Source organism: Rhinopithecus roxellana, chromosome 1 (genome assembly GCF_007565055.1).
Source record: "Rhinopithecus roxellana isolate Shanxi Qingling chromosome 1, ASM756505v1, whole genome shotgun sequence".
NCBI classification, from domain to species: domain Eukaryota; kingdom Metazoa; phylum Chordata; class Mammalia; order Primates; family Cercopithecidae; genus Rhinopithecus; species Rhinopithecus roxellana.
Window position 1 is genome coordinate 151,851,913 of NC_044549.1, and position 21,404 is coordinate 151,873,316.

The 21,404-nt window shown below is 38.7% G+C and overlaps 1 protein-coding gene across 3 annotated transcripts in view; it reads right to left on the minus strand.

Moving 5' to 3' along the window:
* Positions 1-20,526, minus strand: part of CCDC50 (coiled-coil domain containing 50) — a 111,201-nt gene extending 90,675 nt beyond the window's left edge. For all 3 annotated transcript variants that reach the window (XM_030932229.1, XM_010385837.2, XM_010385838.2), the window contains exon 1: positions 19,859-20,526. In XM_030932229.1, the coding sequence (XP_030788089.1) occupies positions 19,859-19,907 (49 nt within the window). In that variant the 5' untranslated portion in view covers positions 19,908-20,526. The remainder of the gene's footprint in view (positions 1-19,858) is intronic.
* Between the last annotated feature and the right edge of the window lie 878 nt (positions 20,527-21,404).

Genomic DNA, 21,404 nt, shown 5'->3' on the forward strand with positions numbered 1-21,404 from the left:
GTTTCCCCAGCATACATTCTAGATCCTGAAAAGCAAGAAGAATATTATGGATCATTTTATCCCAGTGCCCAGGATAGTGATTTTCAAATAAATGTTTGTAAAAAAGATAGATCCTTAGAACAATGATGGCTAGTGCACAGGACATAACATGAAACATTGGATTTTTCCACCCACATCCATCCAGCATATTGATTCATCCACATCCTCCAGCTTATCTGAAACAAGGCTATGGAGCTACATGTCTATCAACATGACCTCAAACAACAGTAAATTCCTTCACCTGGAATTTCAGATTTGTTATAATGAAAGGATATGTTGCCTAATAGAATCCTAGAATACCTAGAAAAGTGATATACTCGGGCATGTGGTCAACTCTTGGTTTCTTTGGGCCACAATTAAACAGATCACTCAACTTACAAAGAAATGATGGCTCTGAGATTTGTAATAATATTCCCAAGATCACACAGTTAAATGAGTGGCACTGTTAAGATTACAGCTCAGAATCAAGAAAAATGTGTGTATACATATGGATGTATTTGTTCAGCTAAACAATGCAATGGGGTGCTTAGGATATATGTGGCATTTAAAGCAGAGAAAACAGTATGTGCTGAGTTGCTAGCAGGAATTTGCACCACCTGGAGCTAGTCTCCTGAATTACTGGTTTTAGAAAACTGCCCCACATCCTTAGAACTCCCCTGTAGTTGCAAACTGCCAAATCATCCCAAGAATTTTAAAATGTTAATAAATTAAGTATAAGGTGAATAGAAAAAAGAACAACTCGAGGTTGATATCCACAAAAGAAGAAGAAGAAAGGAGAAAAACCTTCAGAAATTCTAGTAACAGAAAGACAAATTTTCGGGGTTAACTTCCCTACAATAAACATTACAGATAGAAAGCTGCCTTTTTCACAAAAAGTTTTACAAACACCAGAATAGCATAACTCAGGATCTTCTGCAAATTTCTTCCAAATATCTGACCTGCCAAAGTCACCATCTTGGTTACTGTACCAAACTGTCAAGAGTATCAAGAATCTGTAATCCCAAGGAAATATTTCCAATAATAATGGTCCTAAATGGCAGACTAGGCTTCCTAGTTTCCTCAAATACTTCTAAATTTCAGTCACTGTTCATAAAAAGATGCCAATTATCACCTTATTAAAATTATAGATACATTATCAGACAGGGTTTTAATAGTTGCCAAATTCAGCCTTATCTTGTCCAAGCAATCATCTGGGACTCCTTTTAAATGTTTCAGCCACTGGAAACCCCCTTTACGTTAAAACACAGCCCATTTTTCCGATAACCAGAAGTAAAACTGTCTTCAAAAGGACACAATCTGCCAACCTATGGTGATATCAACTGGTCCTAGTTCCAGCCTCAAAGCACTCACATTCTCCAGAGTGTATGTAGGTGTTTTGTAGAAACAACTGATTTTCTGACGTCTGTTGGATAACAATCCATGTAGCATATCACACAGGTTAATGCACAGGTTAAGTCCCAAATGTACTCTCCATGTTATAGGCAGAGTCTAGGGCTGATCTTATGCCTCCCTATAGTATACCCTGACTATAGATGAAATACTTGACTATTCAATTTAAATTTAGAAGGTACTAGAAAGGATAATCAAAATTCTAACGTTAACAATATACTATGGGATTACAATGTAGCTTCTCTTCTTTTTTAAACACTTCTGTTTTTTCCAATTCATCTTCCATGAAGGAGAATCTGATAATCCTCTTCAAAATATTTCATAATAAAGAGAGATACATGTTTTTATTCTAATATAAGCATCTAAACAGTAAATATAAGAAATATTTACAAGGAAGAAAATCAGTAGTAGTAGCAATTTTATTGATTCATTTCATAATGCTTCTTTGAACATTAACAAAAGTAAAGCCCACATGTGGTCCCAAATTTATCAACAATCTTCCTGAGCAGCAATGTAAGGAGAGAAATAGGAAAAGTTGTTCAGTTTTCATTATCAGAATGGAGAAATTATACCAGCTCTTCACTGCAAAGAAACGTTTTATTGGCATCAACTGTACAAGTAAATTCAGTTATCATGTGGCAACTTAAAATAGGGAACACTAAATTATATAATAGCATCATCAATAGTTTTACAAGAAGGGTAATAAGCATAAGTTTTAACTGTGTGCCAACAACACACGCACACTTCAATAAACACACTGCAAAGAATCATTTTGAAAAGTAAAACTACTGATTGAATCCCAACATTTCATTCTCACGCAATTTATCAAAGTATGTTCCTGAGTTACATTTTTTCTAATCCCCTAAATTCAAAGTTAAATGAACACTCCAGTAACCCAAACCACTTGTTTGGCAAATAGATATGTTATAGCTAACCGCAGATACACCAGACTGCAGGCAAGTGGGTTTCGAAAATGCTGAGATGATGTAAGTCCTCACATCAGAAGTACTACTTTAGTATCACAGACCATCTACATCATTATCAGCGACCACAGAGTAACTGGGTAACTTACTGGGAAAGAGAAAATGGCTGAGTCAGAATTTCCATCTGACAGGACAAATGATCTGGAGTGAGAGGAACAGTAAAAAAGCAGGGGAAAGGTAGCAAAGTAGAAACAGAGCAGTCCTTATATTGGCTAAACTGTCAAACACAGATAAAACTTTCCATATAAGGTTTATCTGATTCGGCTACCATAAATGATTTTTAAAATGCCCACAAACATGGACAACCTCACAAGCTTCCTGTGTTAAAGGAATCAACTGTATGGATTGGTGCTTTGAATCCAAAACCTTTCTTTTTTTTTTGGTGGGAGTAACAAAACAGAAGCTACCCAAGAAAGTTAAGCCTTAGCCTTGTCTATTCTTAGAAGATGCTGACGCAGGTATTAACAGAAAGCACTCAAGTTAAGCTTCCTTTCTTCTCAAGAAACATCCCATAACCTCAAAATGAGCTCAATCAGGAGGTCGTTTATTCTGAGTGCCCATCAAATTGATTCCTGGGCTCTGTCTTTCTATTCCCACCAAGCAGTCACTAAGGTTCTCTTCAAAACCCCAAATGATGTGCATTCCTCACAGTCTAATGCTCAATGGAACATCTGTTAGAAATGGCATCCTGGCCGGGCATGGTGGCTCACGCCTGTAATCCCAGCACTTTGGGACTCCGAGGCAGGCAGATTGCCTGAGCTCCCAAGTTCGAGACCAGCCTGGACAACAGGTGAAATCTCGTCTCCACTAAAATACAAAAAATTAACCAGGCATGGCGGCATGTACCTGTAGTCCCAGCTACTCAGGAGGCTGAGGCAGGAGAATTGCTTGAACCCGGGAGTCGGAGATTGCAGTGAGACGAGATCATGCCACTGCAATCCAGCCTGGGTGACAGAGCGAGACTCTGTCTCCAAAAACAAACAAACAGAAATGACCTCCTTAAACTGAACCAAAATCAATACGTTCTATCAATCCATCATCATTCTATCCTTTAGTGTCACAAACAATTGTTTCACACTATATATGGTAGCCACCAATCATATGTAACTGTTACATTTACATAAATTTAATTTTTAAAGTTCAGCTCTCCTCAGTTTCACTAATCATATTCCTAGTGCTAAATAGCCATATGGGGCTGGTGGCTACTACTCTGGACAGTGCAGAATACAGAACGTTTCCATCATCACAGTTGTTCTATTAGGTAGCACTGCTCTAGACGATAATCACAATGTGACAGTACGACAGAACTAATTTAGACAACTGGACCGCTCAGTGAACCTGAACTAGAGACTTCACAGCATCTAAAACCATTTTCACCTTCTGTATGTGCATGCGTGCACAATCATGTGAGCTTGCAAACACAATGATGTTATAATTTGCCATTTCAGACAACCAAGGGTCTTGAGTATATTACTGGTCTTGTGTCAGCCACTGATTTATCTTCAAAGTGCTTGCATATTTGCATTTCTCCTATGCTGCTTCTTCCTCAGGCCTAACGTAATAGTTTTGCTAACCTCAGTAGAGTGAAAGGTTAAGAGCTATCCTATATTTATCTAGCAACCATTGTGCAGATACAGTCACAGACACAAAGTGAACCAATTCCTGATTAGAAAGTAAAGTGAACCAGGTATTCAACATAGTTAGAGGAGTTCAATTCTTGAAATACAACTGGTACTGAATAAACCCACCAAATCTCTAATACTTTACCAAACACTTACTGAAGTACCCTGGATTCCAATAAACAAATGTGAACATTTATGAATTTTGACTGGCCCTTAAAGTTAAACGAGTCACAACTGAAGAAACATTCTCCTAGATTTCTTGTCTCCCGTACCTTCTTTAAAAAACAACTGCATTTTACATGGTTGCTTTGCTTTAGAACAATTCAGGAATATATGAACTTAGCAACTAAATAATTACTCTTAAAATCATAAAGATGAGTAAAAAGGAAGCGCTTCTGCTGTTTTTAAATTGTTCAGTTTACTTTTTAAATGGGTTTATAAAATTTCATAAACATAAAGAGATGACTTAAAATTGTACTTGGAGCAAGATGAAACTGTTATACAGTAGCTTCTGCAGTACACTGCACAGAACACTGGTTCTTTGAGATACTCAGTGAATATTTATTGCACAAGGAAGCAGCATGGTGGAACCAAGAGAACTCCTACTTTGATTCCAATCCTAGCTCTGTCACTCACCAACTAAATAATCTTAAACAAACTAACATCACTTATGTTTATGCCCCTGTAATATGAGAGAAATAATAACCATCCTAAGTACAGTCATCCCTGGGTATACATGAGAGGGATTGGTTCCAGAACCCCAAAGATACCAAAATTGGTGCATACTCACGTCCTGCAGTTGGCCCTGTGGAACTGAGGTATACGAAAAGTACCTCAGTATATACAGGCCTTGCACCTCGCAAATACTGTATTTCTGATCTACACTTCATTGAAAAAAAATCCATGTATAAATGGACCCACACAGTTCAAACCCATATTGTTCAAAGGTCAACTGTACTTGAGCACTGCAGGAAATTTTAAAGGTACTTATCAATTATTCTCATGGAGGCAGTCAGACATTCTATGAAAAAAACAGGCCACTGATAGCCATGAGGCATCCTCAAAAGGGTAAATACCATTATATAAGCAGTAGTAGACAATGTTTTCCAAAGCAATTTTTCACAAAGCATATCCAGATAGTAAGAATTCATTTTATTTTATTTTTTCCCCATGTATTCCTAAAGAAACTCCAACCTTCTGTTGTTTCACTACTTGAATGGCACTTTTCCTGGCACTTACACAAGCCCTCAAATGGTTTGGCAGCCAGTACTCTGTTTGCCTTAGCCTAGAAAGAAAAGCCACCCATCTCCCTAAACCTCTGTAGGATAAACCCGGTCATGCCCATTAAAACCCAAAGATCACTTCCAGCCCAACATAAGTACAAGTTTACACCAGGGGAAGAAAACCCATTCTGGTTTACTGGCTTCATATGACAAAAGAGCTTCCTTAAGGACCAGCTACTGCGAGTTCTATTTATCCTTTGAGTCACATATTTCCATTTTCCAATTCTCTTTTGCAACTAGATACTTTGGCTAGCACATTCTTATTAGAATTAGTAAATTCATTTCAACTTTAAACGAATGAGAGCAATATTCAAAATTCCCCAACAACTTTACTTTAGATAGAGTCATAGGATAAACAGGCATGGTAAAATAATTTCTTAAAATCTTGCTCCCATAAAGCAAACTGCAATGCTCACAATTCCATTCTGATAACCATTTGTCAGAACTCTATACACATTTCTAGAAATCTTGGATTACGGAAATCATAAGGTAGGAACAGAAAACAAATGTGTAAATCTTGAAATCTCTGCAATTCCACTGTTAGGACACCACATGCTCAGTAACTGGCCATGTTCACTGACTAGAAATGTGTTTGTCTAAAAGATACCTTGAGACCATGAGTACATTCCCAGAATCAAATCAGTTTTATACAATCTAGGGGGACACTTCCACAGAAGATCAGGAGCTATGTCTTCCTAATTTTAATAAAAGTAAGCTTATATTAAAATAATATTTCTTCTGCTGGAAATACAGTCTATACAGAATAAGATGACCCCACAGTAGACCTGAGGAAGCCAGCCAGTGTTTCAAAGTACGTCCAGAAAATCCCCACATAGGTTAACAGGGAGTTACACATAGATTTTAAGAAGTGATTCTGTCAATGACTTCGGCTCTCCAAGTAGTTTCACGAGAGTGGGGTAATTTTTTTTAAGAAAGAAATTTATATTCCCCTTATAGGTACTTAAGTTACATGTGACCTCTTGATAGTTCTCTATTCCCAACAAAGGCTGAAAACAAGCAAGCACTCTGAGAATAGAAAAGCAAAACCTTACGCTGCCAGTCATACTGAGAGACTCCAGTGAGGAGGATGCTAAGACTTCAATAACATACAAATAAACAGAGTATACAGAACAACAACCTGGATCTGTTTTGAATTTTGCTAAGTGTTTAAGAAGTATTTACGAGTATTTTGAGTCCAGATCAGGACTCAAATATTGCTTGCTTACAGGCTAAAAGACCTTGGACAAGGATTTAATTTATTTGAACCTCAGGTTCCTCATCCGTAAAATAAGGATAAATGTTGTGAGGACTAAATTAGATAAGGTATGTGAAGGGCCAAAGAAAGCATCTGCTACTCACTAAGCAGCAGCTCAATAAATAGAGCCTATTATTGGCCTCATCAAAGTTAATAAATCCTTATAATTAGTCATTTTCTATTAGGTATTAGTTCTACTGAGGTCCCACTAAGTCACTGATTAACACAGATCTAGTCACTTGTTTAGTACAAAATCTGTGCTGGAATATGCAGTGAGTACTTGCTCTTAGGAATCTGCAGAAATGATCCCAGTGCAGACTAAGGTGGGAGGATCACTTGAGGCCAGGAGTTCAAGATCAGCCTGGGCAATATAGTGAGACCCTAACTCTACAAAACAAACCAAAAAAAATTAATTATCCAGGAATGGTGGTATGGGCCTGAAGTCCTAGCTACTCAGAAGGCTGAGGCAGAAGGATCACTTGAGCCCAGGAGCTTGAGGCTGCAGTGAGCTGACTGCACCACTGTACACCAGCCTGGACAATAGAGTGAAACCCTGTCTCTGGAAGAAGAAGAAACAGAATCTGAAGCAATGTTTCCTGGCAAGGAATAACAATATAATCAATAGTTTACTGCACGTCTAAAGCTCTTTCTAGCCTCGTATGTCCACCTGAGGGAGAATATGTTTACTATACACATTGTCCACCTGAGTTACGGGGAAATCAGAATGTCTAAAATGTTTAATAAGCTCCGCCACTCCAAACTTTTTCAGCTGAATGTCCAAGATTAGAAAGTTGAATTCTATGTGAAAATTACGTAATTACAGTTTACTGAAATAGAAGAATCATCAAATTATCACCATCAAGAAGGGTATGAAGGAAAACTGTTGAGTAGAAGTGTAGCCAGCCAAAATCTAACCAGCATATTAACATGCAGATTAAAACTTATTGGCATAGCTAAATCTAAATGTAGTTTCCTAATTCTGTATTTTGAGTTGCTGTAGTAAAAGCTTTCTGCTACATCTCCATGACACTTTAGCATCTTAAATGTAATAAATATAGATTTACTTGCCCAATTTACAGAAATATAAGGACTTTATCATAGTATATAAGGCACAAGCAAATCACAGTATAAAGAGCCCTCTTAATTCCAGATGCCTCTCAGAGTTTAGTCTTGGCTCTGTCAGTAGCTTATCAAGTGAATGAACTTTGACAAGTCACTTTCCAAATCAGAGCCTCATGTCCTGACCTGTGAGGAGACAGATTAAATTACCTCTTAAGAATCTATCCGACTTAAAAATAAGGTAGAATGAAATGTAGTTGATTTGGTGTTAGTGATAGACATTTGTCTCTTGGATACAAGTATTACACATCATGTAAAAATGTAATAATTAAAGCCTATTCATCTAGGGTAATTGCCATGCTAACTTTCACCTACACCAAATATTGCTTTCTTCATTGTTGCTGTTGATTTCACTATTTCTAGCATCCCAGATAACAATATCTGCTTCTATCCATCTGTATAGTATATTTAACCATAAATAAATTTTAATCTTTTGTTCAATCCGACGCCTTTTAAAAAGGTGAGCTTTTCCTGTTTCAACTAACAGTTCTCACAGGGTCTTCACTATCAGAGTAAAAGGAGACCATGTTATCAGTCACTAACTGTCCAATGAATATAAATGTGGACTGTGACATTTACTAAAAGGTTTTCCTGGGGCCAGATGATCAGACAGCCTGGGAAAGTCAACACTTTCCATATTCAGAAGGCTTCTTGAAGATCAGCAAATTTTTTATGTTCATCTGGAACGTGTTCTAAATGCCCTAGATTTCTCTACGATTGCTACCGAAATTGGCTTCAGTACAACCTACAGTTTGCTTGGTTAACACGTAATACCCGCTGCAGAGGAAGTGAAAGAAAATCAGGGGCAGCCTGTATCTGTGAACAGGAAGATGAGCTGTCCAAATCCTTTTCTGCTATAAAGGAATCATTTGCCTCACTTGTTTCATATGGAGTCAAAATTATTTAGATGGTTCAGAAAATTTTATATCATAACTCCCTTGAAGCATACATTTGTTTTTCATAGCACTGCATATTTCTAACCAGTGTTAACTTCTAATACACCATATGAACCTGAAAGAGACCATTCTAAAATAAGTACAAATTGAACATACCATCCCCAAAGCAAAAAGGCTTCAGCTCATTCTTTTGCTCATGCTCTCTCCCCTTTTCAATATAAACCAAGACAAGTTTGCAATCTGTACATTCATTATTTTCAACCCAAAACTTTCAGATTCTTCACAATTGTCTCCCCTTATATCAAGAATTTTAAAAATACACACTATGACTAGTTTAAACTGTGTAAGAGTCTTCCCCCCTTTATCTAAAAATGAATCTAAAAGAGAAAATAGCACACATAAAAATTCTGATGGAACCCAATACCATCTAAGAAACTAACTGAATACTCTAGTAAGAGCAACAAAATGACAATATCACTTTACTAGAACGTGTACAAAGATTACCAGGGTCTTATAGAACTAAAATTAATCCTTAAACAAGGAAGACTGTTGCCTCCAAAGGAGACTACTCTGACTTCAGGAGTTGTCCATCGCAACACCAATCAACTTCCTACAGAAATTTGAGAGCTGGACCAACTCACACAACAAAAAGCAAAAGACTTGCTCCTTGTCCCCGACTCCTATGCCAGGGAATTCATGCAAATGATCATAGCTCTTACTCTCATGTCATTAATTTGGTTACCTCGAATAGCTTGCTCACTGAGAACAAATTATCAGATTTATTTCCCAAGTTTTCTGGAATAGCTCCTATGTGTGAGGACCTTTAAGAAATACCGAGATCAGTCAGCGACCAGCTTCATCTTGAGAGAAATAGCAGCCTGATATACAGCATGAAGACATGTTGCTTAAGGAAGTAAATACTTAAAGGAGGGCTGGAGAGATACACAGGAAAGAAGCAGGAGACTTTACAGAGAAACAGCATTTGAGCGAGGCCAGGGGTTGGGAGGTAGGACAGAAGTAGGATATATGTGGACACTGAAGAAGGAAATTCTAGATAGACAGTAGGGCTCATAGGATCAATGGTGTGGAAGATAGCAAAGTGGAATTATTTACAGGTCAACTTGAACAGTAATATCAAAAGAAAATGTATACTCCTGCATTTTACAAAATGTTTCCATATCCAGTTCTTCAGTTAATTCCCAAAGCACATTAAATATTATCTCCAATGAACAGATAACGAAACTGGAGCTCAGAGATATTGTCTTCTCCGAGTTCTTACAGCTAATAAGTAGTAAAGAAGAGATGTGAAACCAGGTCTTACAAATCCACGTTCAAAGTACTTCCCTTTACAAGCAATTTACTCAGTTGAACTTGAATTTTATACTCTAAGCTAGCTTTCAATTTGCATAAATTATTTAATGTATTGGTAAACTAAAGAAAATACTGCAAAATAATTCTGAGAGGAGCTCAATTACTGAAAAGATGCATAACAGAAATGCAGAGTAAAAAGGTAGCCTGTTACATTTCTATTTAAAATGTAAATGAATGCCAAGTAGTAGGAATCAGAAATGTGTCCATTTCTTACCTTCCTTCAATTGCACAAATAGGTTCAACATCTGTTCCCCACATTTTTGGGGAATAGAGGAACCTATTAATTGGGGACCAAAAATAAGCTATCCAAATAGAATTCTGATAAACTCTGTGACTACTAAATAGGAATAAATAAAACCCCGATGATTTCGACTACATTCTATAGGGCAGATTATACGTTTCATTTAGTAATCGATTATGAAATAGAAAATAAATTAAGAACCTCAAGACAGTCTATGGGAGACAGGTATCCTTTGGGTTTTAAGAGCCAATTAAAACTTTACATTTGCACAGTCAGAAAGTTCTGTAACAGTGACTTCGCCCAGTCATCATATCCAACTTCCTGTGGTATTTCAGCAAAGTCCCCCCCTTCACTTGGGTGGTCACCAAAATACACCTATTCTGTTGAAATTATTAGAATCATCCCTTTTTACTCACAAAGTATCTAGGTTTGGCTTGTAAATTATTTGGTGATCCTGCCTTTAAGCCCCAATAGTCATTCTACTTTGGGGAGTTTGGGTGCCACGGAAACCAAATTCCTGGAATTCAGGGGTTAGCACAGTAAAACTCCCTAACCATTGTCTCCACCTACAGTCTGTCCCCTTTAACATACACACATAGGCAAAATGATCTTTCAAAGATTCGCTCTATGGAGCTTCAATGGGGAAACTATAAAAAGAAGGAATGATTTGTGGATACACCAAAGACCAATGTGAAATAATGAGGTCTGACCAGAGAATGCTGGGAAAACAACAGAAGCAAACATGTCAACTTAGAATCCAGTGATCACGGACAGAATTGAAAGTATTTTCTAGGAAAAGCCAGAAAGCGATCTATAAATGTAGTCACTGAGCGTGAATAGCCCTTTCCCAAACAGCTACTGGTCCAGATATTAAGGCAAACTCAAGATGTACAGATGGGAAGAACGTGGAACATTAAGTGAGCCTCTATCTTTCTCTTTCTTCTATGTCAGGACTCCCATCTAGACAAAAAGAGTCTTTCACAGTATTTGTCAACTCTTATATGCTATATTTACACAGACCTTCATAACATAAAAAGAAAAATCTAGTATTTTCAAAGTATTTGGTGGAAAGATGCTACTCAAAAATTAGTGAATATAATACTTAAAGTCAATCATGGACTCCTCCATAGTCAATAAACAAAACAGAATTTGTTGCTGATGTGGAAGCAGTGAAGAGGGAAAGATATCCTTATAAGTCATTCACAGTTTTACTATATGCAGTTAAAACTCCTGAAGTTAATGGAAAATGACTAAGCCTTTATGACTCATTGGAAAAACAAAAGCCAAAAAAGTCCACGGGGGACTCCCCTGGTATTTGGTCACCGAAGAGCTGTATCAGGACTGGAAATGCTCATCAGGCAAGATGAAAAATCTGGTGATAAATCAGCCTAGGTACCTCTGATACAAGGCTCTAAAAAGATGAAATGATACTTCATTCACACAAATATCTATAATAAGTTTTACACAGGGCCAATAATATAAGCTAAAAAAATAAAATAAAAGAAAATAAAATAAAATAAGCAAACATTTTAAGGTGGTTGAATCTGTTGAATACTCATGAACTTCTGAAAGCCCCACAGACCCTTACTCAGAGCTGGCATATGGCATAATCTTACTTTACGTAAGATTTCTACCTACATTTGATTTTGAAAGTCCCCCAAAATTTACCAGGAGTGTAATTTTTTTCTTCTTAAAAAAAGAGGCTGGATGCAGTGGCTCATGCTTGTAATCCCAGCACTTTGGGAGGCCAAGATGGGTGGATCATGAGGTCAGGAGTTTGAGACCAGCCCGGCCAACACAGTGAAACCCCGTCTCTACTAAAAATACAAAAATTAGCCGGACGTAGTGGCAGGCACCTGTAATCCCAGCTACTTGGGAGGCTGATGCAGGAGAATCACTAGAACCTGGGAGACGGAGGTTGCTGTGAGCAGAGATCACGCCACTGCCCTTCAGCCTGGGCGACAGAGCGATACACTGTCTCAAAAAAAAAAGGGAGAGAGAGAGAAAGAAAAATGATTTAAGTCTGTACTTTTTGAAGTCACTTCAAAAATTAAATAGGCTGTCATAAGCGTTCAAGCAACAGTAATTCCGAACGGCATCATTATATTAAAGCAAAGTTATGATAAACAGTGTTTATACCAATAAATGAACTGTCCAAAAAAGGTTAAATAAGAAAGTTTTTTGAAAGTTTCATTGAAAATGGCTCCAAAACAAATCTTTTTTTTTTTTTTTTTCTGTCTAGCACCAGGTCGCAAAAAATTTAAGCTTTGCCAATCACGTGGTCTCTGCTACAACTACTCACCTCTGCCTCTATAGTATGTAAGCAGACTTACTTACAGACGCTGAAATTTGAATTTCATATAATTTTCACATAACATTTTTTTGAATCATTAAAAAATATAAAAGCCATCCTGAAATACCTTGCTACATAAAACAAGTGACAGTAGTTTGTAGGTCCCTGCAACAAATTTCAACTACGAGAGAGGATTACTGCTCATTCTTTATCAGATAAATGAGTTGTCACTGCAAAAACTTAAGAAATTAGGAGAAGATCCCCATATTGAGGTGGCCACAGTATACTCATTCTGTATTTTCCAAATGCCAATGCATAAGTCTGAGTACATAGTCTGTATATAAAAACTAGATTCCTGAAACCATCTCTAAGAGATTTAGCTAATATCAAGTAGGGCTAGGAAGGTGTTTAGATCCCCCATATCATTCTGATATTGAATTAAGGTTTTTAAAACCATGGACATGGGCAAACTGTATATCTAATAAGAACTGTATCCAGAATATGTAAAGAACCTTCAAATTCAATAATAAGAAAACAGTCTATTTTAAAATGAGCTAAAATTTGAAACAAACACTTCAACAAATAATATAAGAAAGCAAATCAGCACAAGAAAAAAGGCACAACATCATGAGTCATTAGGGAAATACAAATTAAAGCCACAATAAGATATCGTAACACACCTGTTAAAATGGTTAAAATTTAAAAAATTAAGTGGGCCCTGAAAATATCAAATGCCAGCAAGGATGCAGAACAACTGGAGCTCATATAGCTTGCTGGTGGGAATGCAAAATGGTACAGCCATTTTGAAAAACAGTTTGACAATTTTAACATGCACTCGCCATATAACCCGGAAAGTCCATTCAAGGGAAACAAAAACTTATGTTCAAATACACACGCACACACATACAAAAAAAAAATTTGTACACAAATGTTGAGAGTGACTTTACTGACACCCAGCAAAACTGAAAACAACTCAAATGTTCTTCAATGAGTGAATGGATAAACAGTATGTTTGCGGAGGCTCAAAAAACTACTTACTATATGATCTTATTTATATAACATTTTTGACAAGGCAAAACTACAAGGGCAGAAAACACATCAGTGGCTGGTGGGGGCATGAAACGGGGGTTGAGAAGTTTTGGGGTTAGGAGCTGTTCTGTATCTTGATTGTTGTGGTGGTTCCAAGACTACACATTTGTCAAAACTCAGAACTACACATTAAAAAAGAAGGAATTTTTACTGTATGTAAATGATTCCCTGAACTTGACTAAAACGACAAAGAAAAAGGAAAGAACCACTGATAAATAAACAAGACTGGTAATACATTGGTTCTGGTTTATTAGAAAGTCTCCACTACTTTGTTTTTTTTCCTTTTTCTCAATGTAGGCTAACAACTATCATATGCATACACACTTAATGTATGTGTGTATGCTTTTTTAACGAAATAACAAAAGGAAATAATGATTGTTTTCTGCTTAACAGTCCTTTTAAAAGTAGTACCTGAGGACACTTGCGCTGGTTTTTAAATTCAGACACCTGGAACATTCTAGAATCAAACATCTAAGTAATCCCCAAAGTCTTTCTAAATATAAAAACTAATTATCCTTTGTGGGTCTTATCTAAGATCTAGGTTATCCTGGTTTTACATTTTTGAAGCACAGAACCCCTTTAAATGAGTCACCAGTTAAAAACATTAATCCAATGGCACTTCCAGTGGCTATCTCTGAAACAGCTAATATAGTTGTTTTAATGTTTGTTTTCTCCTCTATGGGTCAAAGCGATTCGTTTCTAAATATGCTTCTGTACGTGGAGAATCGGGATTTCAAGCAGCATTTGCTTAAATTTAGTGGTCTCCATAACTGTTTTCTTTATGAATGGTAGAGTATCACATGCTTTTTGTCACTGAGGAAAAATTCACTTATCTCAACAAAAACTGTTATGTCCCTAACAAGGGCTGAGGAAAGACCATGGCCTACGACTTTATTCCTCCAAACGTTTAATTTTAGAGTTTCTACCTTTAAATATTAGCCTCTTTAGAATGAATATACCAGAGAAGACATGCATTTTTCCAAGATTTTTCAGGTAGAAAAAACAGTGAGGCAAGAGTGTGACTTCCTATAGTTCACTTAGAAAAAACAGTGAGGCAAGAGTGTGACTTCCTATAGTTCACTCAGTAATTCATTTGCTGAATCAAAAATAAAAGCTGTAAAAAATTTTAATTAAACCTACGTTAACTCAGCATCCATATGATACATTACCCTTAAAATAACCATCCTCAGAAAAAGTCTTATTATTTTCATTCTACTGTTTTAAACATATGGCATATCACATAAATGAAACACATCAGAAATGAATCTTATGTATCTACAGAATAATTTAAAAGAAAGAAGGGGAAGAGAGGAGGAAAAGAAAAAGAGAAGGTAGGTAAAAAGAAAAGGAGGGAAGAATAAGCTGTGTAAGTAACTACTCACAGTTCTAAACTTTTCTAATTCTAGGCCCCAACGTGCCAATTCCTAGCTACTCAGCCTCGATGGTGTAATACAGTTCACTTGCCTTCCCTGACCCTCAGATTTTCATCTGGAAAATAAGGAAGTTGGCCCAGAACAGTGTTTTTTAAGGCTTTCTACTCTGAAATCTCTTTTTAAAGTACCAATTAACTATGGTTTCCCACGTGTGAGCTGTCCGTTAAGTATCTGTTAGTTTAAAATATATGTATTTTACAAATTAACAGTTACATCCATTTGAAAATTCCCTTGGTCATTCAAAAAAGTATTGCAAGTCTACATATGGCAATAAACTATTTTCTTCCCTTTTGTGAAAGCCATTTTTGGTGCACATATGAATTCAGAAAGCTCTTTCAACAACTCCATGCATTCCATACCACAGCAAAGATCATGTTCATGTGCCACGGAAAATGTTTTTATTGTGGAAATACCCTCAACACAACACGCAGCACAGAGCAGATATGCAAATTATGTAAGATTCCTTCCTGCTCCCAAACGGAGCAACACTGCTTTGCACTTAGAACAAAAAATTAAACCTATTACTCAAGTAAAAATCAAAAACACAAACCAGCATTTAGAAAATTTTACTAAAATTCTATTCTTAATGATTATCTCCAAAGTCAGAAGAGAAAGCAACAAATTACTTTCTTTAATTTTTCTATGTAATACATATCTATGCTGAATGAATTCTATTTACAAGACATAACCATAAAAAATTAGAAAAAATATCCAAGTTTTTATAAATCTAATGCTGGTATAAATAAGTGATACACATGGTTTAAAAGGTATTATCTCTGCCTTTTAAAAGCTTATACTCTGAAAAAGAATACAAAATACTTATGCCAGAGATAAGATTCCTAAACCAACAGAGAATAATAATGTATTCATCAATTCACTCATTCATTTACTCACACATGCAAATATTTACTGAATAGTTGCTGACCACATAAAAGACCTTCATCCAAATGAGGGTAAAGCAAGATAACTAAGACACAAAACTCTTAGCTCAAAGAAACCCAGCCAGGGTCTCATTAAAAAGCAGCAACCAAAACAAAAACTGTTACGGAATTTTGAAAAACAGGGAAAGTGAGTTTGCCCTGTAGCCAGATATATGTACATCTCACGGACACTGCCATCTGTTTAGATGCCTAGTGTGCATGTAATAAGCTTTAAATTTCTTAGACTACTGGGTTAACTGACTGTACCAGACATAAGCTTATGTCTTTCCCCCTTGAAGTTCTGGATGTATGCCATTAACTTAATTTACCACATTATGCCACTGGAGTGTCCTGAACCTAAAATAAATCAGTGCTTTCTAGGTATGTCTCCTTTTACAAACATTTCTAAAAATGTATTAAATTGTACCTTTCACTAAAGAAAAAGGATTTGCTCGCAGAATAGCTACCTGTACTTCAAGAAGTAAGTCACTCCTAGGCAAACTGATTTCAGATGTTAAGCAGACACATGCACACCAATACACACAGTGTTCACCAACTTTGAGCCAGCAGAACTTTCCACCTAAAGAATATAAGAATAGAACATAAAAAACGAGATTGAGAGAAGTGCTGTAAGGAAAGAAAAATAAAGATTAACACTTGGAGAAAATAGGAGAGGCTGAAAGCATGCATTGCATGGCTAAAAGTGGTAAAGCTCTAATGCTTAAGAAATTGCAAAGAAGTTGACGAAATGCCAAAATGTCTAGTAAGGCTTCGATCAACACCTTGGTTAGAAAGGGCTAAATGGCAATATTATGGCAAGTGGACAATTCATTTACCCATACAGGAACTTGGAGAGCAAAAGTAAAGTAGGGAGTCTTGATTGCTGGTTCAGAAAAGAAAAATTCAAAGAAGCAACTAAAACCGACCCCCCCCCCACAAAATGTAAGTTTGTCAGGTGATTAAAAGTGTTCCTTTCTAGAAAAATATGTTTTCAACTCTGAACTCTAAACTAAGAAACTTTCAGAATGTTATTGAAACATGCCTGTTCCTTTCCCTAACATTCGCAAATTGCGTTTTGCATTTCAGTTATAGATCTACTGAAGTTTAAAATGGCTGGAAATTATTTCAAATCTAGAACCTCAAATGTTTCAGAAGAGATAGAGTATTATTCCTGAATATTGGCAACAGTGTTTTCCATTACAAAAAGTATACAGATGTTCCAAACATACTTACTTTTAACGAGAAAAAAAAGGATGTGCTGACACTTACTTGACTTGATTCTTTTCACCTACATATGAACGCAACCATTTCCCTTCGTCTCCCAGTTTAAGAGAGTTACCAAGGTATAAATACTACCATAGATGTGTGTGTATTTTCAAAAGGTCTGTCCAAATGATGAGTATTTTTGACTTCCTTAAAAACTAAGTAAGCAAGCATTAGATTTCAACCTAGGAAAGATTTTTAAATATCCCCTTACCCTAATGTCAGCTGCTACCCACGACCTCTATTGAAATGTTCACGACAAAAGGTCACAGGGCGCTCCATCCCCTCCTAAACAGCAATGAAAAGGGGCACACATTCACTACACTATTTTATTCGTAATCTCTATTGAAATCTACCTCATGATACCAACTTGAATATAAATTGTAAGTGTATATAAATCTACCAAAAGTTTAAATTAAGAAGTAGAGGAGACAGATACAGGAATTTTTTTGAATGGGCTTCAAAAATCTCCATCAGAATATTAAACTAATTACTACTACTAATCCTTCTCAAATAAAGTTGGAGTTTCAGTATTACCAGTCTCAATGTTTGCGCATGTTTTTACCCTATCAGGGGCACCAGCTTCATTCTCTTTAATTAGGATAAAGACGCTGTTAGGGAGTAGCTGGGCCATAATTAAGAGTTATATTAAGGAAGGATACACTTTATTAGACTTGAACACTTCTCAGATCAAAAACTTCACCACCATTAATAGGACATTCCTAGGATAATACATCATTTCCTTTGATGATCTTGGAACCAAAAAAGTCAGATGTTTACAAAGACAGTGATCTCTTCAATTCCTGACCACCTTCAAAAGTAACAAATATTTAATTCTAACTTAATGAAAGAGCCACACTAAATTTCCTTGCCAATTTACCAGATTACATAAAAGAGATCGCCAAACACCGTATTACGCAAAATGAAAGCTAATTTAAATGTATTAAACTCTAGAGTGTGGAAATGGAAAAATCTTGCATTTTTAGATGGAAGGTATTTGTGGAACGCCTTGAGAAACAATACGTTAAAATAAATCATTCATGTCTTGGTAAGAAATCAGAAGAACTGAGAGTAATACAAATGTATATAGAGTTTTATGTTTTCTCCAGGTCACTCAAATGAATAGGGGATTGGATAAAATCATAGCACTATACAATTAATACTATTCATACCAGGTTTTGTTTGAACTCCAATTTTCATTCTACTCATCATGCACTACACACTGCACAAGGATCACTCTTTCTCTAGAGACAAACCCAACACATACGCACACACAAAAAAACCCTGATATCCAAAAGCAAAGGATAACTAGACAATCTCTAAGATAAGAACTCTCAAAGTATTGATCTGCCTTTCCTATCACTCAGGCTCCTTAGTCTTGACAGCAGAGTGAAAATTGTTTTCTACAGGTAAAAGTCCTAAGTCTTCATCAAAGCCATACCCGGGACAGAAAGGTAGAAAAGTATTAACGCTAAAATCTCACGCCTAAGCTTTAACATCCTTCTGGAACAGTAAGACAGAACTAGGTCCATTAGAAATTCTACATCAATTCAGTGACCACTAGTCACTAGTCTCCTAGTGCTTGAAACTCTGGGAAACCCATCAAGCAGTCCCTGATTTTCTTGAGATTTCTGGGCTGCCCTGAGCACACACAAGACCAACTGAGTCAAATTAAGCCGGCAATAAAACAAGCAGTTCCAAGAAAGTACAAATTATTTTCAATTCCACATCTCCACGACACCTCAGGCTACAGTATTCAGTCGAAACAAATGACATTCCCAACAAAAGCCGACGACTTTGCAAGCCCTTGGAACTCAGGGGTCTGCAGCAGCACTCTGGAACGTCTATGCTTCCTAGGATCAAAGAATAAACAAAGATAACTCAAGGCACAAGGCGATCCAGCACCTGAGACCTCAGTAAAAAAAAAAACGCTAGGTCCTGAGGCAGCTGGCGGAAAAACAGAAGGGAAGTCAAAAGGCTACTTGCTGTCAGCTGAAACCAGGTCAGTACCAATCAATCTCAATTTTCCTGGACACTGGTATAAAAAGCAATGACGAAGTCATCAGTCCCCTGCTCCCCCGTGGTTTTTGTTTTGTTTTGTTTGTAAGAAAATGCTTATAGTGGCTTCCCGCCCGCGCAGAACACAGCCAAGACTCAACTTTTAAACCTTGAGGAAGGTGGGAAAGTCAGTGAGCCAGCCAGACGCTGGCCTAGGAAAAGCAGGGAGAGAAGGAGGGGCAGAGTCATGTTTCAAAACAAAGGCTCCACACGGAACCGAATGTCAACCCCTCCCCACTTCCCAGCCTTCAAGCCAGCCAGGCTGGGCCTCGATTTTTAAGAAGCGTAGTAAGTCAGATTTACCCAGGCTTCAGCGTTCACTAAGGCTTTGCCATGCACGAGAACACGGGCACAGCCACTTGCTGGGGGTGGTGCTAGTCCCCTCAACCACCCCCTTGAGAAAAAAACAGGCTCGGAACGTCGGTGACTTGCCCAAGGTCCCACACTAGACCCTGAATTCAATTCCCTTCACGTCCAGGCAAGGCCAACGCAGGACGGGCGCCGGGCGAGGGCCGCGGGAGCCGCAATGACAACGCCCCTGACCTGAGAGAACCTCGGGCTGCGGAGGGGAGGGTCCCGCGCGCCCTCCCTCCGCGGCCCTTACCTTCCTTGACTCCAGGTAGCTTGGACTGGTCGATGCTGACTTCAGCCATATTGGGCCGGGGTCCCGGCTGCCCCTTTAACGCGGGCTTCCCGGCCACCGCCGGCGCTGAGCGGGGGCCCGAGCGCAGCAGCAGCGCCGGACGCGGCGCAAAGTCCGGCCGGCAGGGCTCGCAGGCCGGAGAACGGAGCGGGTCGGGCGGGCAGGGGCTGGTGACCAAAGCAGCGGGAGACGGTCCCCGACGCACCAGGCTGGCGGCCCAGCTGCCCCGCCGCCACCACGCTGCCCCGCCGCGACCACCTGCTCCGCGTCCCCGGCCCCAATCGATGCCAAATACCCGGAGCCCGGAAATGGGCCGGGGCCGTCCAGTACGGAGGGAGAGAGGAGACAGAAAGGCGGGCGGGCGGGCCGGGAGGGGGGAGGGGGAGCTGCAGGTCTGTAACCGCAATTGCGAGTGGCTGGCGAGCGAAGATCAGCGCCCGCTGCCGCCTCACTGTTGTCTCCTTTGTGCTCAGTGACGCGCCTGAGGCTGGGGCCCCGCTGTGCTCCCGCCCCCGGGCCCTGCCCCGCTCCCACGGGAGGGTCGCGTCTCTAGGTGGGGGCTTTGTATCCTGAAGACCTCAACGAAAAGGCCACACGGGTCACCCAAAACACAATCGTTCCCATGAGCGGGGTAGTCAGCATTCTGTGGTCTGGTTCTGGGACTGAGATTAACACAGGATGTTTACTGCATGCCTGCCTCTGTCTCATACACTCTCTTTGTACCCGAAATTAGAAGAGAGATGATAGATGGCCATAAAAACCCCGAATACAACGTACAGAATAAAGAGCAGCTGATAAAATTCCGGGCCGGTTTGGAGTAGAGTGTGTATACAATCAGCTGGGAGAACTGAGTCATTCATTCATCAAAATCGCTTGAATGTGTCTACCAAGTGTGATGTTAGGTACTGCGGGTGGTAACGAGGCGTCAGACTTATCTCTGTTACAGCGCTACACACACTGGACTGTAATTGTGACATTTCTCTCTCTCTAAAATAGACAGCCTCTCCTGTTTCATCTCCTGGCAACAGAATGCACCCTCCTTTTGGGAAACTGCCTCTTTCCCCCCTCCTCAGAGGTGAGCTTCTCTCCCAAACGTGTGCCATGTCTGAACCTCGACACTACCACATCACTCTTCGCCCTTCCTCCATCGACATGGATTCATCAAAGGGTGGCTGGATGACCAAGACAGGGCAAGCAGAATACTTTCCTGGGCACATAAAGAAATATGTATTCTATTTATTGTGGAAAAGATCTGCCTCTAGGAGCTGATGAAGCCAAACTGAAGACAGAAGCAAAGAGAAGAGAAAGAGAGATGAAGAGGGCATGTTCTGATGTTACCATCTAGCAAAGCAGGATGTCCCCAGAGCAGCTGGCATTTCGGCAGCTCCTGGATTCTGGGATCTACAGCCAACAAACTCTCAATTTATCTTCAGCTTTGCTTAAGCTAGTAATAGTTGATTTTCTGTCACTCACAGCTCAGAGTCCCAACATGAGAGGCCACATAGGG